At 40.0% G+C, this 24,251-nt stretch overlaps 1 protein-coding gene across 3 annotated transcripts in view; it reads right to left on the reverse strand.

The window, feature by feature from the left end:
- Positions 1-1,500: 1,500 nt before the first annotated feature.
- The window catches only part of LOC137348216 (transformer-2 protein homolog alpha-like), a 31,934-nt gene continuing 9,183 nt past the window's right edge, over positions 1,501-24,251 (reverse strand). Inside the window, exons 3-8 of one of the 3 annotated variants that reach the window (XM_068013583.1) lie at positions 19,877-20,039; positions 17,258-17,446; positions 9,424-9,539; positions 9,250-9,318; positions 5,695-5,756; positions 1,501-5,615 (exon numbers count right to left, since the gene is read on the reverse strand). In XM_068013583.1, the coding sequence (XP_067869684.1) occupies positions 5,584-5,615; positions 5,695-5,756; positions 9,250-9,318; positions 9,424-9,539; positions 17,258-17,446; positions 19,877-20,039 (631 nt within the window). In that variant the 3' untranslated portion in view covers positions 1,501-5,583. Of the gene's footprint in view, positions 5,616-5,683; positions 5,757-9,249; positions 9,319-9,423; positions 9,540-17,257; positions 17,447-19,876; positions 20,040-24,251 lie in introns of those variants that run through there. The other 2 variants (XM_068013584.1, XM_068013585.1) reach the window with 2 other exon arrangements.

Raw genomic sequence — 24,251 nt, forward strand, 5'->3', positions numbered from 1 at the left:
CTATTTGGAGATCAGGGGTGTTCAGTGCCCTGGCTAGTACTTGTATGTCAACCAATAACAGATTTAGTCATTTATCTCTGCAGTTTGCTAGACCTTGTCTGCAAATTTCTTGCCACTTTTCTTACATTACAAGAATGACTCAATTTCAAAAGCACTTCATTGGCTGCAAAGTGCTTTAGGACATCCTGAGGTCATGAAAAGTGTGACATTGATGTTATTTCTTAACATTGTGAGCTTCAAGGAGAAACAGAAATAGCCCAAACATGTAAAGTGAGTCAAAGGATCTGCTCACAAATGGATTAAAATAGGTTTGTATTCTTAGTGGAAGTGAAAAATTGACAGCCTTTTAAACATTAAAAAAAATTGCAGCATATTGAGATCACGGTTGATTCCTTAAAAGATCACTATTACATTCCAACCAAAAATGTTCACTGAAAATTTTAAAACGATACATGAACAGGTTTAAAAACTGCATTAAACAGGAAATTGTCAAATATGGCTTTCACTGCATAATTTATGGAATCACAATGTAAAAGGCATTAACTCCAGTCATTGCCTCATTACAATGTTCTCTCCATTTCATGACTCCATGCATTGTTTCCTGATTAAAGCATGCAGTAAGATTCCACCACCACACCCACCCACAGCCTAGTTTATTTTTTTTTAAATCTATTTACTACTGCAGGTTGATAGAATTACAAAAACTAATCTTGCCACTTTATCCCAACTTATCTATAATTGTCCCAATGGAGTGTGGAAGGACAGTCACAGATTTTAAGCACATCAATGCTTTATAAGCAGTACTCAGATTAGGAGCTAACTTTATGAAGGATCAGGGAGCTCTATCAAGTTATTTTCATCATTATAGTCCATGATCAGCCTGCATGGCCGAGGGTCTAGGCAAATGATCAGTGCTTAAAATTGAATGAAAAAAATTTAGTTTCATGGAAAGATTAAGGAATAATTTTTATCACCTGGATCCACTTCCTTTAAAGCCACTTGTACAGGGTATTCTTCACAACTTTAAATAAGGCACCACAGTATGCTGGAGTAAGGAAGTCAGATTAAGATGACTAACTTTTCTGTAGCTTTATCTTTGTCCAAATGTAGTTTTTTTAAAAAAATCCACCTGACTCAATTTTCACCCAAAAGGCATCAATTCTTACTGAAGATCCCACAAGCACCAGTTGTCCTCCTGTACCTCACTCAAGTGGCCTTTCCTTCACATGAGCCTAAGAGAACACAGGCAAACTATTCTACCACAAATGAGAGATCATGGCAGAACCCAATTATGGCCTCACCTGATTGCCAAACATCAATTGAGGAGCTGTATTGCCCTCAAGACCAGGACAGAAAGGTTCTAGGGGTCCCTCAGCCTTCCCCTGGTCTTACCGTAACAGGGTTTAATTTTAAACTGTTTTAGCTCCACCTCAGTGTATTCTTGTTCACTGCTTTCCAATTACAAGGCAAAGAAACTAGCAAAAACAGGCTTAGGTTTAAAGTTGACATTTATTAAACTTAAACTCTAACTCAATTGACACCTACAGATACATGACATGCCCACACTAGCATGCATATGCAATACATGTGCAAATAGAGACAGAAAAAGTAAAGTGGAAAGGTTTGAGGCAATATCTGAAGAGTTGTTGCAGTTCTTTGAGCTCACTGTGGAGTCCTTGACTTCCTTTTTGTTGCTGCCCACTATAGGAGACTTTCCTTTTGGGGTTTATGTGTCTTTAGTGGATTCAGAGGCTTGAGAAAGATGGGATCAGGCAGGAGATATCTTCAGTCCAGGAGCATTCTGCTTTCTGCCTTTAAACTCTGGCCAGTTCAAAAGAAAACCCTGGAACAGCCAGGTAGTCATGCGACCAGGTGGTCTAACTAGTCTTGGCCCTTGTGGATTGTATGCTCTTAGCAGGCCCTGGAATGCACTTCCTCACCTTCAATGTCTGTTACTATGTAAATTGTTTTTTCCAGCTATGGCTGATCTGTTTAACAAGTCCTTTCTTCACTCCAGTAACAGTTTAAAGTCAGTGTTCATGGCAGGTGGGGGCCTAGCATGACACCCTGTATATTGTTATACACAGAGGTGGAGGGGAGACATGATAGAGGTTTACAAAGTTATGAGTGGCATGGACAGAGTGGATAGCCAAAAGCTTTCTCTCAGGGTGGAAGAGTCAGTTACTAGGGGGCATAGGTTTAAGGTGTGAGGGGCAAAGTTTAGAGGGGATGTGCGAGGCAAGTTCTTTCGAGGGTGGGGAGTGCCTGGAACTTGCTGCTGGGGGAGGTGGTGGAAGCAGGTATGATAGCAACGTTGAAGAGGCATCTTGACAAATACATGAACAGGATGGGAATAGAGGGATACAGTCCCCGGAAGTGCAGAAGGTTCTAGTTTAGACAGGCATCAAGATTGACAGGCTTGGAGGGCCAAATGGCCTGCTCCTGTGCTGTACTGTTCTTTATTCTGTGCAATTGAAGCACCAGAGCTCCAACATACTATTGCATATTGATAGAACATGGATTCACACCTGCATGAGCCACGCAATTTACAATTTCAGCCTTAGCTTTACAAATAATTAAAAGGCACTTGCACATGGGGAAAAAATGGAATGATTTTTGACATCTGCACATAAAGCAAAACAAGTACTTTAAAAAGTGAAAATGTATGTCATGTGTGCATTGCATTCATTGAACAAATCATACATTCCATATGTTCTAAATTGCAGTCCTGACCTCCCACCTCCTTATTTACCAGTTTAATTGTCACAAGTGCACTTGTTTGGTTAAGCCAAACTTTACTGTAGAACAAAGCACGCCTTTAAATTCCTCTAACCTCTGGTGTTTTATAGATCAGTAAAAATAGGAAAGATAACAAATGCTATGACTATTTGTTTTGGGTGAGCACTATCCAGTCTCCACTTGTAATAGTCATTACAAAACATCACATGGTGTATTGGTGACTGAACATTAACAGATTACATTTAGAGTTCAGGCTCAGTAATTTGGATAGCCAGGTGTTCTAAAATAATGAACTTGGAGATGCCAAACTCAAGTTTCTCAATGCAAATTCCTAGGTTATTACATCTAATGTTTGTGGAAAATTTACAAGTTTTTTTTTTAAGAAACAGAATTTACAAAATAGAAACCACCTATTTGATCCAACTGGTCTATGCAGTCACTTATGCTTCACACAAGTCTCTTCCCACTCTACTTCATAGCTATCAACAGATCCTTCTATTCATTTCTCCCTCATGTACTTATCAAGTTTTCCCTTAAATGTATTCATGCTAGTCAACTGCTCCATGTGGCTGTAAGTTCCACTTTCTAACCACTGAGTAAAGCAGCTTCTCCTGAATTCCTACCTTGGATTTATTAGTGACTATCCTATACTTGACACCTAGTTTTAGATTCATCCACAAGTGGAATCACAAAATAAAGCAAGAATTTGACAGGTTAACGACCTTTCAAAACAAGCCAAGTTACAGCCTCAAATCTTAAGGACAGAAAAAAGTATCCACTTATTCATTTGTCTCAATTTTTTTAACAGCACAAATTTTAAGCAAAAGGTGCACTTTAGAACATAGAACAGTACAGCACAGCACAGGCCCTTCGGCCCACGATGTTGTGCCGAACCTTTAACCTACTCGAAGATCAAACTACCTACATACCCTTTATTCTACTATCATCCATGTACCTATCCAAGAGTCGCTTAAATGCCCCTAATGCATCTGCTTCTACCACCACTGGCAGCGCATTCCACGCACCCACCACTGTGTATAAAGAACCTACCTCTGACATCTCCCCAAAACCTTCCTCCAATTACCTTAAAATTATGCCCCCTGGTGATAGCCCTTTCCACCCTGGGAAATAGTCTCTGGCTATCCACTAGCTATGCCTCTCATCTTGTACCCCTCTATCAAGTCACTTCTCATCCTTCTTCATCCCAATGAGAAAAGCCCTAGCACCCTCAACCTTTCTTCGTAAGATATGCCCTCCAGTCCAGGCAGCATCCTGGTAAATCTCCTCTGCACCCTCTCTAAAGCTTCCACATCCTTCCTATAAATGAGGTGACCAGAACTGAACACAATATTCCAAGTGTGGTCGAACCAGGGCCTTATAGAGCTGCAGCATAACCTCGCGGCTCTTAAACTCAATCCCCCTGTTAATGAAAGCCAACACACCATACGCCTTCTTAACAACCCTGTCAACTTGGGTGGCAACTTTGAGCGATCTATGGACATGGACCCCAAGATCCCTCTGTTCCTCCACACTACCAAGAATCCTGTCTTTCAGCCTATATTCTGCATTCAAATTCGACTTTCCAAAATGAATCACTTCACACTTTTCCAGGTTGAACTCCATCTGCCACTTCAGCCCAGCATCCTGTCAATGTCCCATTGCAACCTACAACAGCCTTCCACACTATCCACAACTCCAGCAATCTTCATGTCAAACTTTTTTCAGCTATGGAACCACTTATTCAGTTCTTTAAACTTCCCTCTTGCCAATTCTTCCCCTCTCCTCCTTAAGTGACACCTTACTGGGATAAGATTCCATAGGCACTAGTCACCCTGCAGTGCTTGCCTGGGTTGTCATTATTCACATATGGGCTTTTATAAGTGCCAGTATGCTATTTAACCTGTCGCTATTATACCTAATCTGTTACTACCCAACTCCACTGATGGATGTTGGGTAGCGAGGAGGAACTTCTGGCCAATTTCCCCACCATCTTTAACCCAGTGATATGGAGGTACACTTAGACTTTCACCCTGGCTGATTTCTGCTAACTCACTAGAGAAGAATTGATTCTGGGACTCTGCTGGCTTGAGGCACTTGGCTACTCTTGGATAAATATATTGAGCCATGGCAAGGGAATTAGAGTTAGAGCTTGGCTTTCTGGATAATCCTTTTGAAATTTGCACAAAATATTTCAATGCAATAAAAAGAACTCCTCCCCATTCTGTACACTTTCTATAAACTGGAACACTGAATGGTATAATGTATAAAGATCACAAAATCAGGTTCTTTTAAAAAGTGCTGTACTGGTACTTTCAAGCTACAAAACTACAACCTGAAAAGGGTCAAGGTTGCACCTGACATTCATCACCTATTCAGCACAAGAAAATCAAGTCATACATTCTGTGTCCAAGACATTTATTGCATGTCACCACTTCCCATAAAGCAGCTTTACAACTGAATCTTTTCTTATAAAGTATGCATAACCAAACAGTGCATGAAGACACCTTGCTTAATATCCCAAAGTAATGAGTACATATGTACTAGAAATTATATGACTGCAATAATTGAGATTTAATGCAACACAATACTGCATTGTAGGTCTCCTATTAAAAAGACAGACTCCCTCTCACCATAGAAGCAATACAACTTAGTGAGGCACCACAAAATTATATCTTAAAATGAGACACTACTTCTGATTATAGCGCTTTGCTTAAAGTAATTGAAGATTTTTTTTAAAAAAGCACTACAATGCCTGAGGATTCTCACTTTAGTTTTAAAAATTCCCTGTTGGTTTGCAAAGGTTCCCATCTGTTTAAACTGGTAGGAAATACTTGGTAGCTGTCATCAGTATCGACCTGCAGAAACAAAACACATCACTTCAAAATCTGGTGATTTTTTTTTTTTTTTTAAAACATTTTAGAAGGCTGCAGAGAAGTTACAGGCCTCAAAACTTACGTGGGGTGTAAGAACGAGATCGAGATCTGTATCTTCTGTAATGGGGTGAAGGTGAATGTTTTCTAGGAAGAAAAAAATGTTTACAAATGAAATCCAGAATACAACTAGGAATTTGATTACCATGAGCACAACCTCACTGCTTACAAACTCCAAACTGGCAGCAAAGTTTAAAAAAAACTACACATCCATTTAAGAAATGTAAAGATCTTCAGTATTGCTGAAAAATAGAGACATGCTGTCAAAGCTTTTCACCTTGTAATCAGAACAGATGAAAGAATGCCAGATTTCAAAGGAGAGCAACAATTTATACCACAGGAGAAAAGGGTGATTAGTTGGCAAGTCAACTGATTGAGGCATTGCCATGGAGAATGCACCAGGGAGCTATTGCCTCCCAGCTCTTGTTTAATTCAAAAAAGGCACAATGCCTGGATGCTCTTTTGCCTGCAGAGGACAAGCCACTGCATATGAATATATGTAGCTTCTAACAAGCTACAGTGAGCCACATTGAGTCTGACAATCTTAGATTGGTTGTTAGTGTAATTCTCAGCACACTGAATTGTTCAGTAAGGACTGTTCAACTGCAGAATCAAATGTTAGACATTGTGTTGAGTTTTGCATGTACAGGCTGGTTGAGTACAGTCAGTACTCTTGCCTACTGCGAACAGCTGAAGGGATGTACTGTTTGATAAAATCTGCCAGCCGTTGGGACATACAGCCTAGGTACCTGGCACTGTGCCAGCACTGGAATTCATATACCAATTACCCATTTATGTGGCAGGCAGAATATCTTTGGCTTGATGGCAGCACCCTGTTAGTGGAAAATACACTTGTGTTACTACTGCATAGTAACAATGTGAAATGGCTAGCTTCAACTGTTGCTCAGATTGAGATACTTTACCCTTCTAGGGTAATCTGAAGTTGACTAAGCACTTTGAGTCCAAAAGTGGCCACCTTAGGACCACAAGTATGCACAATACACAATGAGCAATGATATCAGCATAGCCATTATCCTTCAGGATAGCTTTAATGTGCCTCATTTTAGTGTCAAGCTTGCATGGTGAGCAAATGGCTCAGGCCTTAGATCAACAGTAAGGCCAAATTTATAGTGTGGAGCTGTAAGAATCCCAATGTGCATATCGACCGGTGAAGGTAGGCATGCAGTAGACATTCCTCAACCAGCACATCGAAGAAAGGAGCTCATTCAAGTGCTCAAAATTTCCAGTTGAAATGGAGCAGAAGGTGGAGTGCATTAAAAAAGAAAATTCTTACAGCTGCAGATTCAAATATATCAAACCGATCTACATATCAGAAGTACACAAGGGGTAGGTGGTTAGGGGTCATTCCATAGAAAACATTTCTCAGAAACTGATAAGCTCCTACAGATTGGCCTCATCAGCAAAGAGCCCAAGCCAATTGCTGACCATGCAAGCTTGATGCCAAATAGGGTGCCAAGCTATCCTGCAGGATAATGGCTACCCCGATCAGATCATTGCTCATTGTGTATACTCCTGAATGGACCCAAGGCCACCACTTTCGGACCTGAAAAATGCCCAGTTTACCTCAAATTACCCTGGGAGGGTAAGGAATCGCAAAAATTTGAGCAAAAAAGGTGGGGAAGCTAGCCATTTCATACTACGCAGTAGCAATGCTGCAGTCAAGCCAAAAAGACATTCTGCCTACGACAAAGTAACGTGGTATATTAATTCCAGTGCGATGCAAGGTACGTAGGCCATATGTCCAAATGGCAGGCGCATTGCATCAAACAGCACATCCCTTTGACTGTTTGCAATAGGCATGAGTGCTGATTGTAGTCAGCCTGTACATGCAAAACTCAGTACACAATGTCTAATGTTAGATGCAGTTCTGCGATTGAACAGCACTTGCTAAACAATCCAAAATGTGCTAAGAATTACACTAACAACCAATCTGAGATTGTCAGGCTTGCTAGAAGCTACATATATTCAAAAACAGGAGACAAGAAACTTGTCCAGGTGTTGCACTTTTTTGAATTAAACCAAAACTCACTGGTGCATTCTCCATGGCAACACCTTGACCAGAGTCAACTTGCCAACTAATCAGCATCTTTTTCTCATGCAGTATAAATTGTTGCTCCCTTTGAAATCTGGCATTCTTGCCTCTGCCCTGATGAGTGCAGGACAAAAAGCTTTGACAGCCTGTCTTTTTCAGCAATACTCACATTTAAAGATATTCACTAGTTACTGTATTTGTACAATAGAAATACCAAAATAAGCTTTAACACAATTGTGATTGCTTCACTTTCCCTCAAAATTCAGCAAGCTATAAAAAATACACAGGTCTAGTTTGTCTGCAGGTGAACAATTTGTGTTTCATTTACAAATCCTAGTAGTGCAAACCAACTTGAATAAAGTGAGTAGTTTGACATTATGGAGTTAAAATTAATCTATCCACATGTTACATTATAGGCTTTTGAAAGAATGAGTCACTGATTCATTTCAACAATTTGAATTTACATAATGTGTGCCTTTAATGTAGAGCAACACTCAAGGTGTTTCACAGGAATGTAATTAGACAAAAATGGTGACTGAGCCAAAGAACGACATTAGGAGGAGTTAACAAGATTGACAGAAGAGCTGGATTTTAAGTTAGGTCTTGAAGGAAGCAAGGAAGGTAAATTGCAGACAGGTTCAGGAAAGGAATTCTGGAGTGAGGAACCTGATGGCTAAAGGCATAGATGCCAACAGTGGAGCAAAGGGAGGGAGATGTAGAGGCCAAAGTTGGAAGAGTTCCGGGAGAGCTGTTAAGGCTAGAGGAAGTCAGAAGAATGGAGGGCCAACACCATGAAGGCATATAAAGAGGGGATGAACACTTTAAATTGGAGGCATTGAAGACAAAGAACCAAAGTAAGCAAAAACTTTCATTTATAAAGCACCCATAATGTTGTAAATGTTCTAAAGTACTTAGAGGAGTGTTAAACAAATTTGGCAAAGTCACAAAATGAGGTATTAGGAGAGATGACCAAAAGCTGAGTTAAGTTTTAAAGGGACATTTTAAAGAAAAGGTAGAGACAGCAAGGATAGGAGCAAGTGCAACAGTGCAGGGTGGGATATATGCAGCAGAGTTTAGGATAAGCTAAGATTTATGGAGTATGGAGGATAAAAGGCTGGCCAGGATAGCATTGAAATTTGAGTCTGGAAGTTGACAAAGTATGGACAACAGTTGGGAAAGTCTTACTAAAATCTAATAAACCAATTAATTCACCCTTCTCCCTTTAAGATTTGGGTAGAATAGGCATATGTAAAGCACCTTCAACTTGGATACTTCAAAGTACTTTACCAAAGTGGAGGGGGAGCAGAGAGGTTACTAAAGGCATTAGCAAAAAAAGTCAGGTTTCAGGAGGCTTTTTGAACATGGGGAGAATCAGCAAGGCAGACAGGCTTTGGAAGGGAATTCAAGAGTACAGTGTTGGAAGGGACACAACCAGAGTCAGAATTGTGGAAGGTATGCACGGGAATGTAAAAATTAGTGACAATAATGTCCATAAATAGACCATATCCAGTTTGAATCAAGAATTACCTGTAGCTGTAATCCCGGTCATCATATCTTTCACTGTAAGAGTCATTGTAATGAGAAGAACGAACACTGCTGTAAAATGTCAAAAAATGGGGACATTTGCCCAATTCAGTATCTACTATAAAAAAGGAAGGTAGTGTGCAAAAATATAGGTTTTATATGAAAGACTAAGCTCACGTTGTTGGTCTGCCCATGTAAATTCCTGGAGTTGGAGTGTGGGGTCGTTTTGTAATGGAATAATCTACCCTAATGCGCCTGCCATCAAGTTCCATTCCATTAGCACGCTCCTTTGCCTGTAGAGAAGAAACTAAGCATTACTTTGATGCTGTTTTTCTCAATGTCATGATTTGCAACAAAAAAAAATTAAGTGAAGCTCAGTGATTAACTGAAAAACTTGCAACTTCCCACAAAGGTAATGCCACTGAGCTAATTAACATTAAGACATGCTTATATTGCAAGTTTTTGACTGGGAAGAAACCTGGGTGTGAAACACTTTCCTACACTTTGCCACATGGACTAACTGGACTGCTGAAACGGATTAAAATTGCTCAGACTGGCCACTTGGTAAATTTACCTGGAGTAGATTTAAATTTTTAGTGTGGAATCTCTATTCAAATTTTAACCACTGGGAGTGATGTTCTGAACAGGCATAATATCTAGTCATAGGAAGAGAACTGCAGCTGGAGCAGAGTAACATAAACAGGGCATGAATTGATCCTGCAGCTAATATATTAAATACCAATTAGCATGAACAATGCTGGAAACAGATATGTAAAAAGAGAAAAGTTGATTAAAGTTTTGTCATGAGCTGCAATGCCCTTTTATATTTCCCAGCCAAAAACACGTTTTATTTTTAAATTTGCATAATTACATTAATGAAAGGAGATTACATAAATGGCAGCACAAAATGGGAAAATTAGGAATAAGGCCATTTATTTATAGTACTAAGATGTGGTGCAGGGAAATTCATTGAAAGAAATTACAGAATTGCTGTTTCCCATTCATTAAAAAAATGGAGAAGGCAAGAGAAAACAGAAGAGCGAACATTTAGTTGCTTGTTTATACACCATTAGAAATAGATACACTGCTGTTTAAAATTCCACCTAGTTTATCTAGTGATGAAAGCAAAAAGATCAGGATGGTCTACCCACACCTCCCAAATTATGAAAGATTTAAAATTATGGAACATTGGCAACTACAGTACAGCAGGCAATGCATAATCTGGAATTTCACAATATCTCATTGGAAGGATGTATTATTAGATTAGATATACAGCACTGAAACAGGCCCTTCGGCCCACCGAGTCTGTGCCGAACATCAACCACCCATTTATACTAATCCTACACTAATCCCATATTCCCAACAAACATCCCCACCTGTCCCTATATTTCCCTACCACCTACCTATACTGGTGACAATTTATAATGGCCAATTTACCTATCAACCTGCAAGTCTTTTGGCTTGTGGGAGGAAACCGGAGCACCCGGAGAAAACCCACGCAGACACAGGGAGAACTTGCAAACTCCACACAGGCAGTACCCAGAATTGAACCCGGGTCGCTGGAGCTGTGAGGCTGCGGTGCTAACCACTGCGCCACTGTGAATTTGTAGATGAAAATTTATACTGGGCACACATTAGTAAGAAAACATGCAGTAATCTAGAGATCTACTTGTCCTGATTAAATGGGCAAGTCTAGAATTTCCACTGGTTGGATTGAAACAGTTTAGCAGTCTGTCCGCTCTCAGTTTATAAAAATATGGAAATGCTGAAAATGTTGCCAATTACAACACAAAATGTTCCAAAATTGCAGATACCACAAAAATAAACCACAGAACTGTTACTTTTGTTTACATGTGAACAACTGAACATTTCCATCCTGTGACATTAGCTGTTTATGATCCTCTTTTTCCATTAAGATCTTGTCATTTAAAAAACAGAATAGTTACAGTACAGAAGGCCATTCAGCCTGTTGCCTGTGCCTGCTCTCCACTACAAAAATTTTTAATCAGATTAGGGACAAAGTAGACCAGCTAAATACATATTTATGAAACATGTCTTGTTTGGATCCTATGAAAAGGAAAAGCAAAACTCACATTTCAGAGAATTGTTCTATCAAACACATGGTGTGTTACTTCTAGGTTTCTACTTCAACCCCTTCCAACCTTGACTGGTTACTATTCCTCTATCATGCCACAGATAAAAACAAGCTGCCCATCTTGACAAATTAGATACCTATAGGAAAACTATTGCAACTGTTAAAGTTGCCATTATGTCACGTCTAGCTGTCACCTTTTAAAAAACATTTGAAGTAGGTACCCAACTCTTGCCCAAATGAGAAGCACTATGAAAACTGGGGCGGGGGAAGCAAATACAAGCAGGCCAACACCTTACAGCAGAACTCAACACTCGTGCAGATAGCTAGCTCCTTGTGATGCTCAGCTAGTGCTCTGCTGTCTATCCTCGCGAGGGCGAGGTATGCCCTTGCAGCCGAAGTCTCTCCTGCGCTGCTGAATGGTTAAGAGGAGCTACACACGCACCAAATAAAATTCAGACACGCAGCCCAATCAGTAAGCTCCACTTTGCAACAATCCGAGCAATCCCCCAATCAAGCCTGTGCCTGGGAGGTCACGTGCTCGCAGATCCAAAGCACTCCTTTCCAATCGTGCAGCCCCAGGCATTTAAAAGCTTGGACCAATGGCATCAGTTTCAAATTGAGGATCTCGTTGCAAACTTTTGTTTGACAATCTGAAGCAAGTTCCAAACGCTCCTATTAAGGCACCGAATAAAATAGGGTTTAAATTACTTCTGTGCAAAGGGAGCTTTTATACTTTCACAATTTATCCCTCAGACCTCCGTCACACTGCAGCTCACATTGGACAGGCAGGTAACAAAGGACTACTCGTGTCTCATTCTCGATTTTTGCTTCCTCAGGGGAGGCTGACAATTGTGTTTCATCAAGGTTAGGTACTCAACATGTATTCTCATCCAACTGTTCTGTGGCACATTACATTGGTATACCCAACTTGCCTTGCCATTAGATTGCCTTAATTATACCTGCATTTAACATCTTTTGCAGTACTAAACAATCACCATCTCCACGCTTGCTCAATTTAAGGCAAGCAGAGTGTAGTGCGACCAACATTCAAAGTACATACAGAACACTAAATTGCTCAAAAGTTACTTGGGATTTTTATTTTAATTTTTTTTTTTTAAATCAACTGTTTTGATTATGAGTCTCAATAACCAAGTTTGAGGGACTCACCCTCAACAGTAAACATGTCCTGGGCATGTACAAGCAGTGCTAAAAGTTTTGCCAGCTACAATAGCCCACATGGCAGTAACAGACCTGGTTCAAAAGAAATGATGGATTGGGAACTTATTACTGGCTACAAGGTATTCTGAAAAGATGAAAGGAAAAAAGGATGGCTGGCAGTATTCAAAGGAACTATTATAGCCCTAAAGAGGGATGATGTAGTGAGGAGCCAACAACAGTTTATTTGGTTAGAATTAAGGAATAGAGGAATTATTACATATTGGATATATACAAATCAGTCATCAAATAGCAGGAAGGAGATAAAGGAGCAAATTGACAGACAAATTACAGAAAGAATGAACTACAGTAGTAATATTGGAGACCTCAAATATCCTCAAACTGGGGAAGTGTGAAGAGCAAGGGGAGGAGAATTCATGAAATGGCGACGAGAACTTTCTTGATCAATGTGTTTCCAGTCCAATGATTCAGGAAGCAATGTTATATCTAATTCTGGAGAATAAAGTGGGGCAAGTGGAGCACGTTTTGGTGGGGCATCATTTGGGGAACAGTGATCCTAATATCATAAGGTTTAGATTAGTTACAGAAAAGGAGTGCAATCAAGTGTAAAAATATTTAAAGGGCCAACTTCAGTGAGCTGAAGAGATCTGGCCCAGGGTAGAATCAAAAATTGGCAGGCAAAACTAATTGAACAAATCAGAGGCCTTCAAAGAAAAGATGGTTTGCATACAGAATAGACATTCCCAAAAGGTGAAAAGGACAGACAGCCAAAGCTAGAGCTTCTTGGATGAAGAAAGATGGTCAAAATGTGACAGAAAAGGAGGCTTAATACAATTGGAAGGTTAATACAGGAGAGAACCAAGCTGAATATAGAAAGTACAGAGGAGATTTTAAAAAGGCAAAGAACAAAATAAGATATTAGTGGCCAACACAAAAGGGAACTCAAAAGTCTTTCATAAACAAATAGTAAAAGGGAAGTCAAAGAATAGTTGGGGCTGATTAAGGATCAAAATGATCTTCTGGAGGTGAAGTTACTAAATGAGTAATTTCAGTACTTTGGATCTGTCTTCACTAAAGAGGATGCTGCCAATGTGGTAGCAAGAGCCAAAGATATTGGATAGGATGAAAATAGGTAAAGAGGATGTACTTAAAAAGTAGGCAGTCTTCAAAGTAGAAAAGTCACCCAGTCCAGATGGGATGCACTGCAAGTTACTAAGGGAAGCAAGGGTGGAAATTCTCCTTGGATATGGGGGCAATGCCAAAGGATTTTTCAAATGTTACATTTCAAAAAAGGTATAAACCCAGCAAATACAGGCCAGTCAGCCTAACAGTGATAGGGAAACCTTGAGACAATAAACTGGGACAAAATTAGTTAGCACTTGGAAAAGTATGGGCTAATAAAATGAAAGTCAGCACAGATTTGTTAAGACAAAATCACATTTGACTAACAGTTTTTTGATGAAGTTAGAGGGTTGATGCTGTGTGGACTTTCAAAAAAAGGTGCTCAAAATACTACATAATAGATTAGTTAGCAAAATTAAAGCCTAGTGGATTAAAGCATGGATACAAAATTGTTTAAAAAGGACAAAACAGAGCAGGCGTGAACAGTTTTTCCAGACTAAAGGAAAGTTATACAATGGTGTTCCCCAGAGTTTGGTATTAGGACCATTGCTCTTAATGACCTTGACTTAGGAATGCAGGGCATAATTTCAAAGTATGCAGATGATACAAAACTCAATGTAGTAAACAAAGAGGAAGATAGTAACAGATGTCAAGAGTACAGACCTGACATGGTTAAGGTCATGGCAGATTAAATTTAATGCAGAGAAGTGTGAATTGATATTCTACCAAAAAGAGAAAACTAAATAGTACAATTTCAAAGGGGTACAGGAAGAGAGGCACAATCTTTGAAGGGATTAATTAGGACAAGGCAAGAAGGCTGTTAAAAAAGCATATGGGATCCTTGGCTTGAGGAATAGAGAACAAAGAAAATGCACTAAACTTCTATAAACCACTGATTACTCATCAGCTAGCATGTTGTGTTTGATTCAGCACCACACTTTAAGAAGGATGTCATGGCCCAAGAGGGTGCAGAAGAGATTTACTAGAATATCAGGAATGAGGGTTATATGGAGACTGGAGAAGCTGGGGTTGTTCCCCTTTGAGAGGGGGTTAAAGAAAGATTTGATAGTTCAAAATCATGAAGGGCTTTGCTGAAGTAAATGAGAAATGGTTTCCAATGGCAGAAGGGCAAGTAACCAGAAAAAACAGATGCAAGGGCAATTGATAAAAGAACCAGACGCGAGATGAGCAAACATGTTTTATACACAGCAAGTTTCATCCAGAATGCATCGTCTGATAGGACTGTGGTGGCAGATTCAATAGTAACATTCAAGAGAATTCAAACACAAAGGGAAAGAAATTACAAGGCTATGGGGAAAGAACAGTGAAGTGGGATTAATTGGATAGCTCCAAGAGCTGGCACAGGCATGACAGGCTGAATGGCCTCATTTTGTGCCAAAGCATTCTATGATTCTGAACGAATCTCCAATAATCAAATTCCCTGACAGCTCACTGAAATAAATGAATTGCACAGTGGAATGCTGATCTATAGACCAACAAGGTTCATTTGACTGCTGGTCTGGGCTGAATTTTAAAAGTGCATTTTTAGGATGTGCAAATTACAGGCAAGACTGGCATTTATCACCTATTCCTAATGCCCCCAAGATGGTGGGTAGGCCTTCTTGAACCACTGCAGATGGCAATTTGATACAACCAAGTGGCTTGCTAAGCCACTCTGAGGGCAGTTAAGAGCCAACCATGTTGGGACATATAGCCCAAACAGGGCAAGGACCTTAACCAGTCAGTTTTTTTTAAATATAAACACAGCAATTCAAACCAATTCATGGTGACTTTTACTGATACTAGCTTTTTATTTCCAGATTGTGAATTTGAATTTCATTTTGACAAACTGTCATGGTGGATCTGAATTCTAATTTTCAGGAATTAGACCTGGCCTCTGAATACTATTCCAGTAACATAACCACTATGTTAAATGTGCCTGTTTAAGGTCCCTCAGGTTTCAATATTCTTGTTTTAAAAGGAGGGGGAGGGTAAAAATATGCCAGGTAGTTCATCTATGCTAGGAGCTTTCCTCAGTCACACTAGTTGGTGTAGTTAGCCACTGAACCAGGGAGGCAAAGAATGTATTTATTATCTCTATATCCCCTCCCCATCAGCTAGATTTCCATCATTTTATAATAGTGATATTTCAGGTGCACCACACCAAAATTAAGAACGATTTGACAAGATCTGCAAACTGTGGCACTATGTTTTTTTCTGCTAGTCATATTACAATGTGAGGATACAGGGTCCACATCATTTCCCCATAGGTTCCTATGGAGAATCTTAACAGTTACTAGACATGGCTGAGATTTCATGTCAGTGAAGTCAAAGAAATTTTGAAAAAAATTCAGGATAGGTTCTTTTTCCTTTACTAGCATCTCCATTCGCTGGGCTGTGGACCCATTTTCAGAGCGCCAATATCATACTAGGTACCAAGAGGCTTCTAGGTGAGAGAATCCTAGGAAAATGGGATAATGCCTGATCAATTTGACTAGGAAAACAAATGCCTCCACAAGCAATGGGAAAGAATCACATGGTAAATTATGGCTACAAACTATTCCAGTTTAAAAATAGTGGAAAGAGAAGCTACTCAAGGATGAGCTAGCAATAGGCAGTAATAGAACTTTAAAATTGTACAACTCCCACAATGGTCTGATGGGCAAGGGCATTACTTGGTGGAGTACCACGTTTTAAAAGTTCAATTCCTGGTCTTTTGTCAGACTGATTGATCCTAAAGCTAATTATAGCAGCTCTATGTTCCCTCTAAATTACATGGGTGCACGGCCACAACAATCTAGAACATACTGCGCGGTGCAACAAACAGGTCGCACATAACCAACATTCTCAGAGACCCATATGCACAGCTGCACACTAATGTTAAAGTGACTGTGCTATGCCAAACAGGTCATGCATGAAACAAATTACAGGGAGCACTGCTTCAGGTCCCAGGGTTCCAAATACTAATGGCTAATCAGCAATATTCCCTTGGGGATGTTGAACGAGGTTCAGCTATGGTGCACTTTACAACCTACCAACCCTGTTCTTGATTCAAGACAAGAAAAATGTAGCCATTTGGGCAAAGAACTGTAGTCACTTGTGGAACTGTAACTCAAGCAACAAATCAGTGCCTTGAGGGAAGTATGAAAAAAATGGGATAACACTTAAGTCTTGCTGCCAATGAATCTTCTACACAGCATGGCTTCCATCTACTAGAGCACCAGCTACTTGAGGCTATCCCGTTCTAAAATTTGTAAAAAAAAAGATAGAATCTTAAAGTAGAATGGGAGAAGGAAGTTTTTACTAGCAATTAAATGTACAAATTGGTTAACCTCAAGGCTATGAATAAATTGTAGCAATAGATTTTACATTTATGATTTTTGCAAGGTTATCAAATTGTGTACTACATTTAGCTACTCTATTCATAGCACAAACTACAGAAAAGCAACATTAAGTGTTTTGATGTGGTTTCACTTAGGACAATCTGAAATTATACCTTTCACATCTCAGACTGGATTGACAGCAAAGCCAGGCTTTTTGTTACTTCTGACTGAACTGTAACAGAAGAGCACTTAGCTTGTCCCCTAAATGGATATTCACACTACTGTTTAAACATACTTCTTTGGAGTCTTCAACATTTTCAAAGTAGACAAATGCAAATCCTCTTGATCTTCCTGTCCGCTGATCGTAGACAACATTGATTCCAGCAAGTGGTCCATATCGCGAAAATACTTCTCGCAGCTCCCGTTCAGTGGTGTACAAGCTCAGGCCAAAAACTCCTAGGCAATTATTAGGATTTGGGTTGCTCTAGAGAGGAAACAAAAACAGTAGTTAAAATGAACCTTCAAATTTCATTTTAGAATGGGAATACTGACATTAATATTTGTAATATAGAATGCACTCCCTCCCTGTGTAGCTACTATGGAACAAACTTTAATGAAATGGATACATGTTTGGAGATAGTCAGGTGTCTTTCAGCTACGAGCCACTTGTGAACAATAAGCCCCATTGGCTCTTGGTTTCATCTGCAATCCTGCAGATCAGTGGGAGGTTGGTTCTGGATGCCAATCAGATGCCTGAGCCAAAATAAAGTCATTATTGGCTGAGTACACAGTAGTAAAACTATTAACAAATTAAAACATATTCCACCCAGGTAGTGGTTTATGTTTTCTGTTCTACTGAAGTACTCTCAACTGTTGTTAGGAAGCTCATTTTCACAAGTTATTTTAAACTTCAATAATAAAACAAATCAAAACCAATAGACAAAAGCAGTACATGAGAATGAACCTGATTAAATCTACACCTTTTGTCAAATAAAAAACAAAATGCTGGAAATACTCAGGTCTGGCAGCATCTGTGGAGAATAGTGTTAACGTTTCAGGTCTGTGACCTTTCAGTTCTGATGAAAGGTCACAGAACTGAAACATTAACTCTCCACAGATGCCAGACCTGAATATTTCCAGCCTTTTGTGTTTAAACTCAGATTTCCAGCATCCACAGTATTTTGTTTCTATTTTCTTGAATGTCTGACTATATAATCTCAGGTTGCAGTGGAGAGAATGTGTAGAACTTCCCCAGCCTCACTTTTCTGCAATTTTCTCTGCTCCTGAAGGGATGGCACTTCCTAGAGCACTGTTTCACCACTAGATACTGGTGGGCACCTGCTACCTTATTTAAGTTGTCTAAAATAAGGGTGCTAAAATTCATTCCAACAATCCCATTTTAGGAAGGGGAAAAATTATCCAGAGTTCTCAGTCTTAATTCCTGCTGCAAATGCATATGTGGATTTCAAGTGAGGTCAGAATCATGATTGACTTGTGGGGAGATCACAGCCAGAGAGCTCCTGACACTCTGAAGGCCCACAGAATGATGAACAGGCATTCAGACAAGGTAACCAAGGGTGAAATGGGAGAGAAATATGCAGTCAAAGGGAAGGGGGTGCACAGCAGGGGAAGAAATCTCATTAGCATTGTGTATTGCTTTTGGTGGTCAACTGGAGTGAATTCAGCATGCTTGGGCATCAGGTCACATGCCCACCAAAAAACTATGTATGGCTTGTTGGAAGTGGAAAACAACAAAGATCCAAGCTGAAACAGTCTCAAATATTGAGAGCACCAATTTGGATATAAAATTAGTGCTACTGGTTAATCTCCATTAGAAACTGCACTTAATAGAAAAGAAACTGACCTACATTTCTGAATGAATACTGGATGTTAGACATCCAGAATGCACATTTGATAGGTTAACCATTGAACTAGAATTAGAATATTACAGCGCAGTACAGGCCCTTCGGCCCTCGATGTTGCGCCGATCATCTGACCTACACTATTCCATTTACATCCATATGTCTATCCAATTGAGTGGGACCATAGCCTGGTGTGCACTGGTAATCTCTCAGTATAGGAGTAATAGTGCATCAGCAGTTTTGCAAATCTCAGCTGAGTTGTTAGGAAGATGTTGAACAGAGGTCAAACACTTTGCTGAATAGATTGGAGCCATTTTTATGCACACAATAGTCAGTTGCAAAATAGCATTAGGAGACCCAAGGAGAGGTTTCTGTCCCAGTGATCAGAGAATGGTGTGAAGAGTGAACTTTTTTTTTTAAAAAAAGGGAGGTAAACTAAATAAAAATATAGCTAAATGAAAGCCCCATAAAGAAACTGTACTAAACAGATACCCAACCAAATCACCACAGGTCATGTACCTCAAGAGGTACAAGACATTCAAATTGTCAAGCAATTGTTGCTCCTAGGCAATTTTTCAGTAGCACTGACTAGTCAATAGAGTATAGAGCCTTATATCTGACCATGGCTGTGGTAGCAAGTTCCTGCCTTTTTAATGAGGAAAAATAGGAAATACAAATGAAGGCTATTGCAGAGCAAGTGCTATCTGGGACCACATTCTCCCCATACAACTCATTCATTTCAGATACTCAATTCTAGACAGGTGATCTTATGAATTCTACCTCTTTTGCTCAGACATAGATCCACAGTAAGATAGTTAGGACCACAATTGAAGTGAGATGCTGAATTGCTAAACTAATATATTTTGTTGCAACCTGTTTCTGTGCTGTATAGAATTGTGTTGCTGAGCGCAAAGGATGCAGAAGCATTGGATGCACGATCCATGTTTATTAGCAGAAAGGTGATTTCCTAAAGAGCAAGTTTTCCTGCAAATTAAACTCTTTACATGAACTGATTGTAAAAAAAAAAACACTGGGTGACAATGCACACTGACCCTGTTTCCAATATGACGTCGTCTGCTTGATATGGGAGAGTGGCTGCTGCTTCTCCGACGCCTGTACACAGGTGAATAAGATCGGCTCCTGCGTCTTCTCCTGTATGACCGAGAGTGTGACCTGGATCGTGAATAGTACTTGGAGTGGTGTCGAGAGCTTGACCTGTTAAAACAAGAATGTAATTAATTGGATGCTTCTATTAGGTGGTGACCATAAATGTTCAGTGGGAACCAATGGTTTCAAAAAGACCAATAACTACATTTATTTCCCACATTACAACAGTGACGACACTTCAAAGATATTTCATTGGGCTGTAAAGCATTTTGAAACACCTTGAGATTGCATAAGGCACTATATGAATGCAAGGGTATGGCTCAAATTAAATTCATTTCCATAGCCAGTGATCGTAATTATTAATTCTCTTTAAACAGCAAAATCAAAGCAAGAGGGATGAATGTTTCCCCCAACAGCTCATTGCATAAATGTGCAAATGTAGCACTAAGCAAGGAATATGCCAGGTTTAAAGAGAATGTGGAACTTGCTGCCAGAGAGTTGAGGTGAATAGTATAGATGCATTTAAGGGGAAAGCTTGGAGAAGGGAATAAAGGGTTATGTTGATATGATGGAGGCAGCTCAAATGAAGCGCAAATACCAGCATGGACTGATTAGGCCAAATGGCCTGTTTCTGTGCTGTATTTCTATGTAATGTGCAGAGCAAGTCAGTACAGTGAAACAGTGGCATGGGAGCTAGTTAACTGTAATGCTTTGGGAACAGTCCATCTGTGTGGCAGGCAGTCACATTAGGGTGAAGAGATGCCACAGAGCAAAATTTCACAATTCTAAAATATCAAGTTAAAATGGAAATGGTTTTCCTTCATCAAGTTATGAAATGAAAGGCTTGGAGGATTGGTCTACAGGATCTGGCCAGGTTGGCTGTTTTAAAATGAGAAGATTTTCCTTCAACACCAGTGAGTTTATCCAGCAGCGAAGTTTCTGTTTTGATCCTCTGCACCAAGTTATCTAATCCCAGGTGGTGCAGCAGTAAGAGTACAACACTGGTCCTCTGTCTGCTTATGGAGGAGAAAATGGTGGAGGGCTGCTTCTCCTGAACATTATCCAGGAAGTGTCCATGTCATTTGAGGACAGCATCAAGCATGCTGATATATTCTGTTATGGGACACTGACTGAGGCTCACATGAATACTGGTAATTTGACAGATACTGGAAGGGCATCCACCAATGCCTTCTGAAGAATGATCTAGATTTTCTCCCCACACCAATGTTCGAAGCATTAAAAATCTCCCATGAACTTGAAATCAGGAATGAAGGAAAGCAAATGATCACTAATTTACATTCAATATTTAAATTCTTAAACAACCTATTTTATTGAAAATGATTTGTGCAGGGGTGATCTGTGGGGCTAGAAGTGGCAACTTCACATTCTGTTTATGGGTCCCAAGTTTGAGTTCCAGCCTCAGCTGGAATTAGATGCCATATGCAGATGAATCTCACTGCAACAAAATTCTTAAGGGGATGGACAGAGTAGATGCTGGGAGGATGTTCCCACTGACTAGAGTCTCAAACCAGGAGTTACAGTCTGTTAGTCAGCAATTTAGGACAGATGAGAAATTTCTTCAACAGGTTGACAGCCTTTGAAATTCTCTCCCACAAAATGCTGTGGATGCTCAGTTGGAGTATATTAACAGATTTTTGGATACTAAGCCAACATAAGAAACAGGAGCAGGAGTAGACCATACAGTCCCAAATCTGCATTGCCATTCAATGATAATGACTGATCTTCTACCTGAATTCCACTTCCCGGAGACCAAAATTTTGTCTATCCCAGCCTTAAATACTCTCAATAGAGCATCCCTAACTCTCTGGGGTAGACAATTCTGAAGAATCACAACCCTCCAAGTGAAGAAGTTTCTCATCAGTTCTAAATGATTGACCCCCTTGAGACTGTGCCTCTCGTCTGGATTCGTAGAATGAGAATTTACAGCATGAAAGGAGGCCATTCAGCCCATCTTGTCCACACCAGCTGACAAGTCACCATCCAGCCTAAGCCCACCTTCTAACTCTTTGTAGCCTTGTAGGTCATGGCATTTCAAGTCCATATCCAAGTACTTTTTAAAATGTTACGGTTTCTGCCTCTGCCACCCACTCTTTCAGGCAGTGTGTTCCAGATCCCAACCACCTCAGCAAAAAAGCTCCCTTGATACCCCTTACCTTAAAATTTGTGCCCCCTGATTATGGACCCCTTAACTAAGGGGAATAGGGCCTTGCTATCCATTCTGTTCAGAGCCCTCAATTTTATACACTTCAATTAGGTCACCCCTCAGCCTCCTCTGTTCCAAAGAAAACCCTAGCCTGTCCAATCTTTCCTCAACTAAAATTCTCCAGTCCAGGCAACATCCTTGTAAATCTCCTCTGTACACTTAGTGCAATCACCAGAACTTCAAGTAGTACTCCAGCTGTGGCCCAACTAGTCTTTATATAGCTCCAGCACAAGCTCCCATCTCTTACATTCTGTGCCTGTTAATAAAGGCAAATATCCTACATGCCTTCTTGACCATCTTATCTACCTGTCCAGCCAGGATCTGTGGATATGCACTCCAAGGTCCCACTGTTCCTCCACACTTCAGTATTCCACCATTTATTGTATATTCCCTTTTGTTAGCCTTCCCCAAACGCATTACCTCACTGCTCTGGAGTGAAGTCCATTTGCCACTGTTCCACCCACCTGACTCATCCATTTATATCTTCCTGCAGCTTTCTCCATCAACCACACAGCCAATTTTTGTAGTCTGCAAACTTAATCATATCCCCTACATTCAAGTCCAAATCATTGATATAAACCACAAAAAGCAAGAGAACTAGTACTGAGCACTGCAGAACCCCACTGGAAACAGCCTTCCAGTCACAAAAATACCCAACCATTACCCTTTGTTTCCTGCCGCAAGCCAATTTTGGATCCAACCTGTCACTTTGCCTTGGATCCCATGGGCTTTTACTTTCATAACTAGTTGGTCATGTGGGACCTGATCAAAAACCTTGCTAAAATCAAATAGACTACACCAAAAGGTACTACAGTCATCAACTCTCCTTGTTACCTCCTCAAAAAGTTCAATGTTAGTCAGATATAACCTTCCCTTAACAAATCCATGCTGACTGTCTTTGATTAATTAGTGTCTTTCTAAAGAAAAAATTTATCTTGTTCCTCAGAAGTTTTTCCAATGGTTAGGCTGACTGGCCTGCAATTACCAGGTTTATCCCTTTCTCCAGATTTAAACAATGGTATAATGTTAACTGTCCTCTGGCAGGACACATGCAGCCAGAGTGGATTGGAAAATGGTCAGAGCCTCCACTATTTCTTCTCTGGCTTCCCTTAACAGCTGAGGAGACATTTCATCCAGGGCTGGGAAGTTATCTACTTTCAAAGATATCAGACCCCTTAATACTTTCTCACTTAATTTCATCTAATATTTCACACTCCTCCTCCCTGATTGCAATGTCTGTACCACCCCTTTCTTTTGTGAAAGCAGATGCAAACTATTCATTAAGAACCATACCAACATCCTCCACCTTTTTCTTTAGTTATCCTTTTCCTCAATGTATTTATAAAAATCTTTGAGTTTTCCTTGATTTTGCTTACCAATATTTTATCATGCCCTCTTTGCTTTCCTAATTTCTTTTAATTTCACCTACACTTTTGACACTCCAGATTTTCTGCAGTATTGAGCACTGTCATAAGCATCCTTTTTTCTTTACCCTCTCCTTTAACCCCTTGACACCTGGGGGCTCTGAATGTTAGTCCTTCCCCTTTTCTTCAAGGGAAGGTACTTGCTCTGAACCAGCCAGGGAAACAACTTCAGTATCTACCCTTTGAGAATTGAGACATGAGGAAAATGCAGATAGGTATAGCTGAAGTAGAAGTTCATCCATGATCTTACTGAATAGCAGAGCAGGCTGAAGCAGTCACGTGGCCTACTCATGCTCCTATTTCATATGTTCTTGTATACCACTGTAAACATTATCTTGTGGTAGAGACCTTCTTTTAAAAGGAGGGAGAGAAAGAAAAGCTGGTGAAAACATTGATATTGAAGCTCATTTGCCAATCACATGCCCATTCTGCAAGCTTAATGTCTTCCTGTACTTTGTCACTGTCCTAATTATACCCCACTATTTGCTGCCACTCAAATTGATTAAAAGCAAATACTGCAGATGCTGGAAATCAAAAAAAAAGTGCTGGAAATACTCAGCAGGTCTGGCAGCATCTGTGGAGAAAGAAAGAAACAGTTGACATTTCCAGTCAGATAGGACTTCTTTAGAAATTTGAAATTGTACTTCCAGTTCCAGTGTCCAAATCGGGTGA

Source organism: Heterodontus francisci, chromosome 33, assembly GCF_036365525.1.
Source record: "Heterodontus francisci isolate sHetFra1 chromosome 33, sHetFra1.hap1, whole genome shotgun sequence".
NCBI lineage: Eukaryota > Metazoa > Chordata > Chondrichthyes > Heterodontiformes > Heterodontidae > Heterodontus > Heterodontus francisci.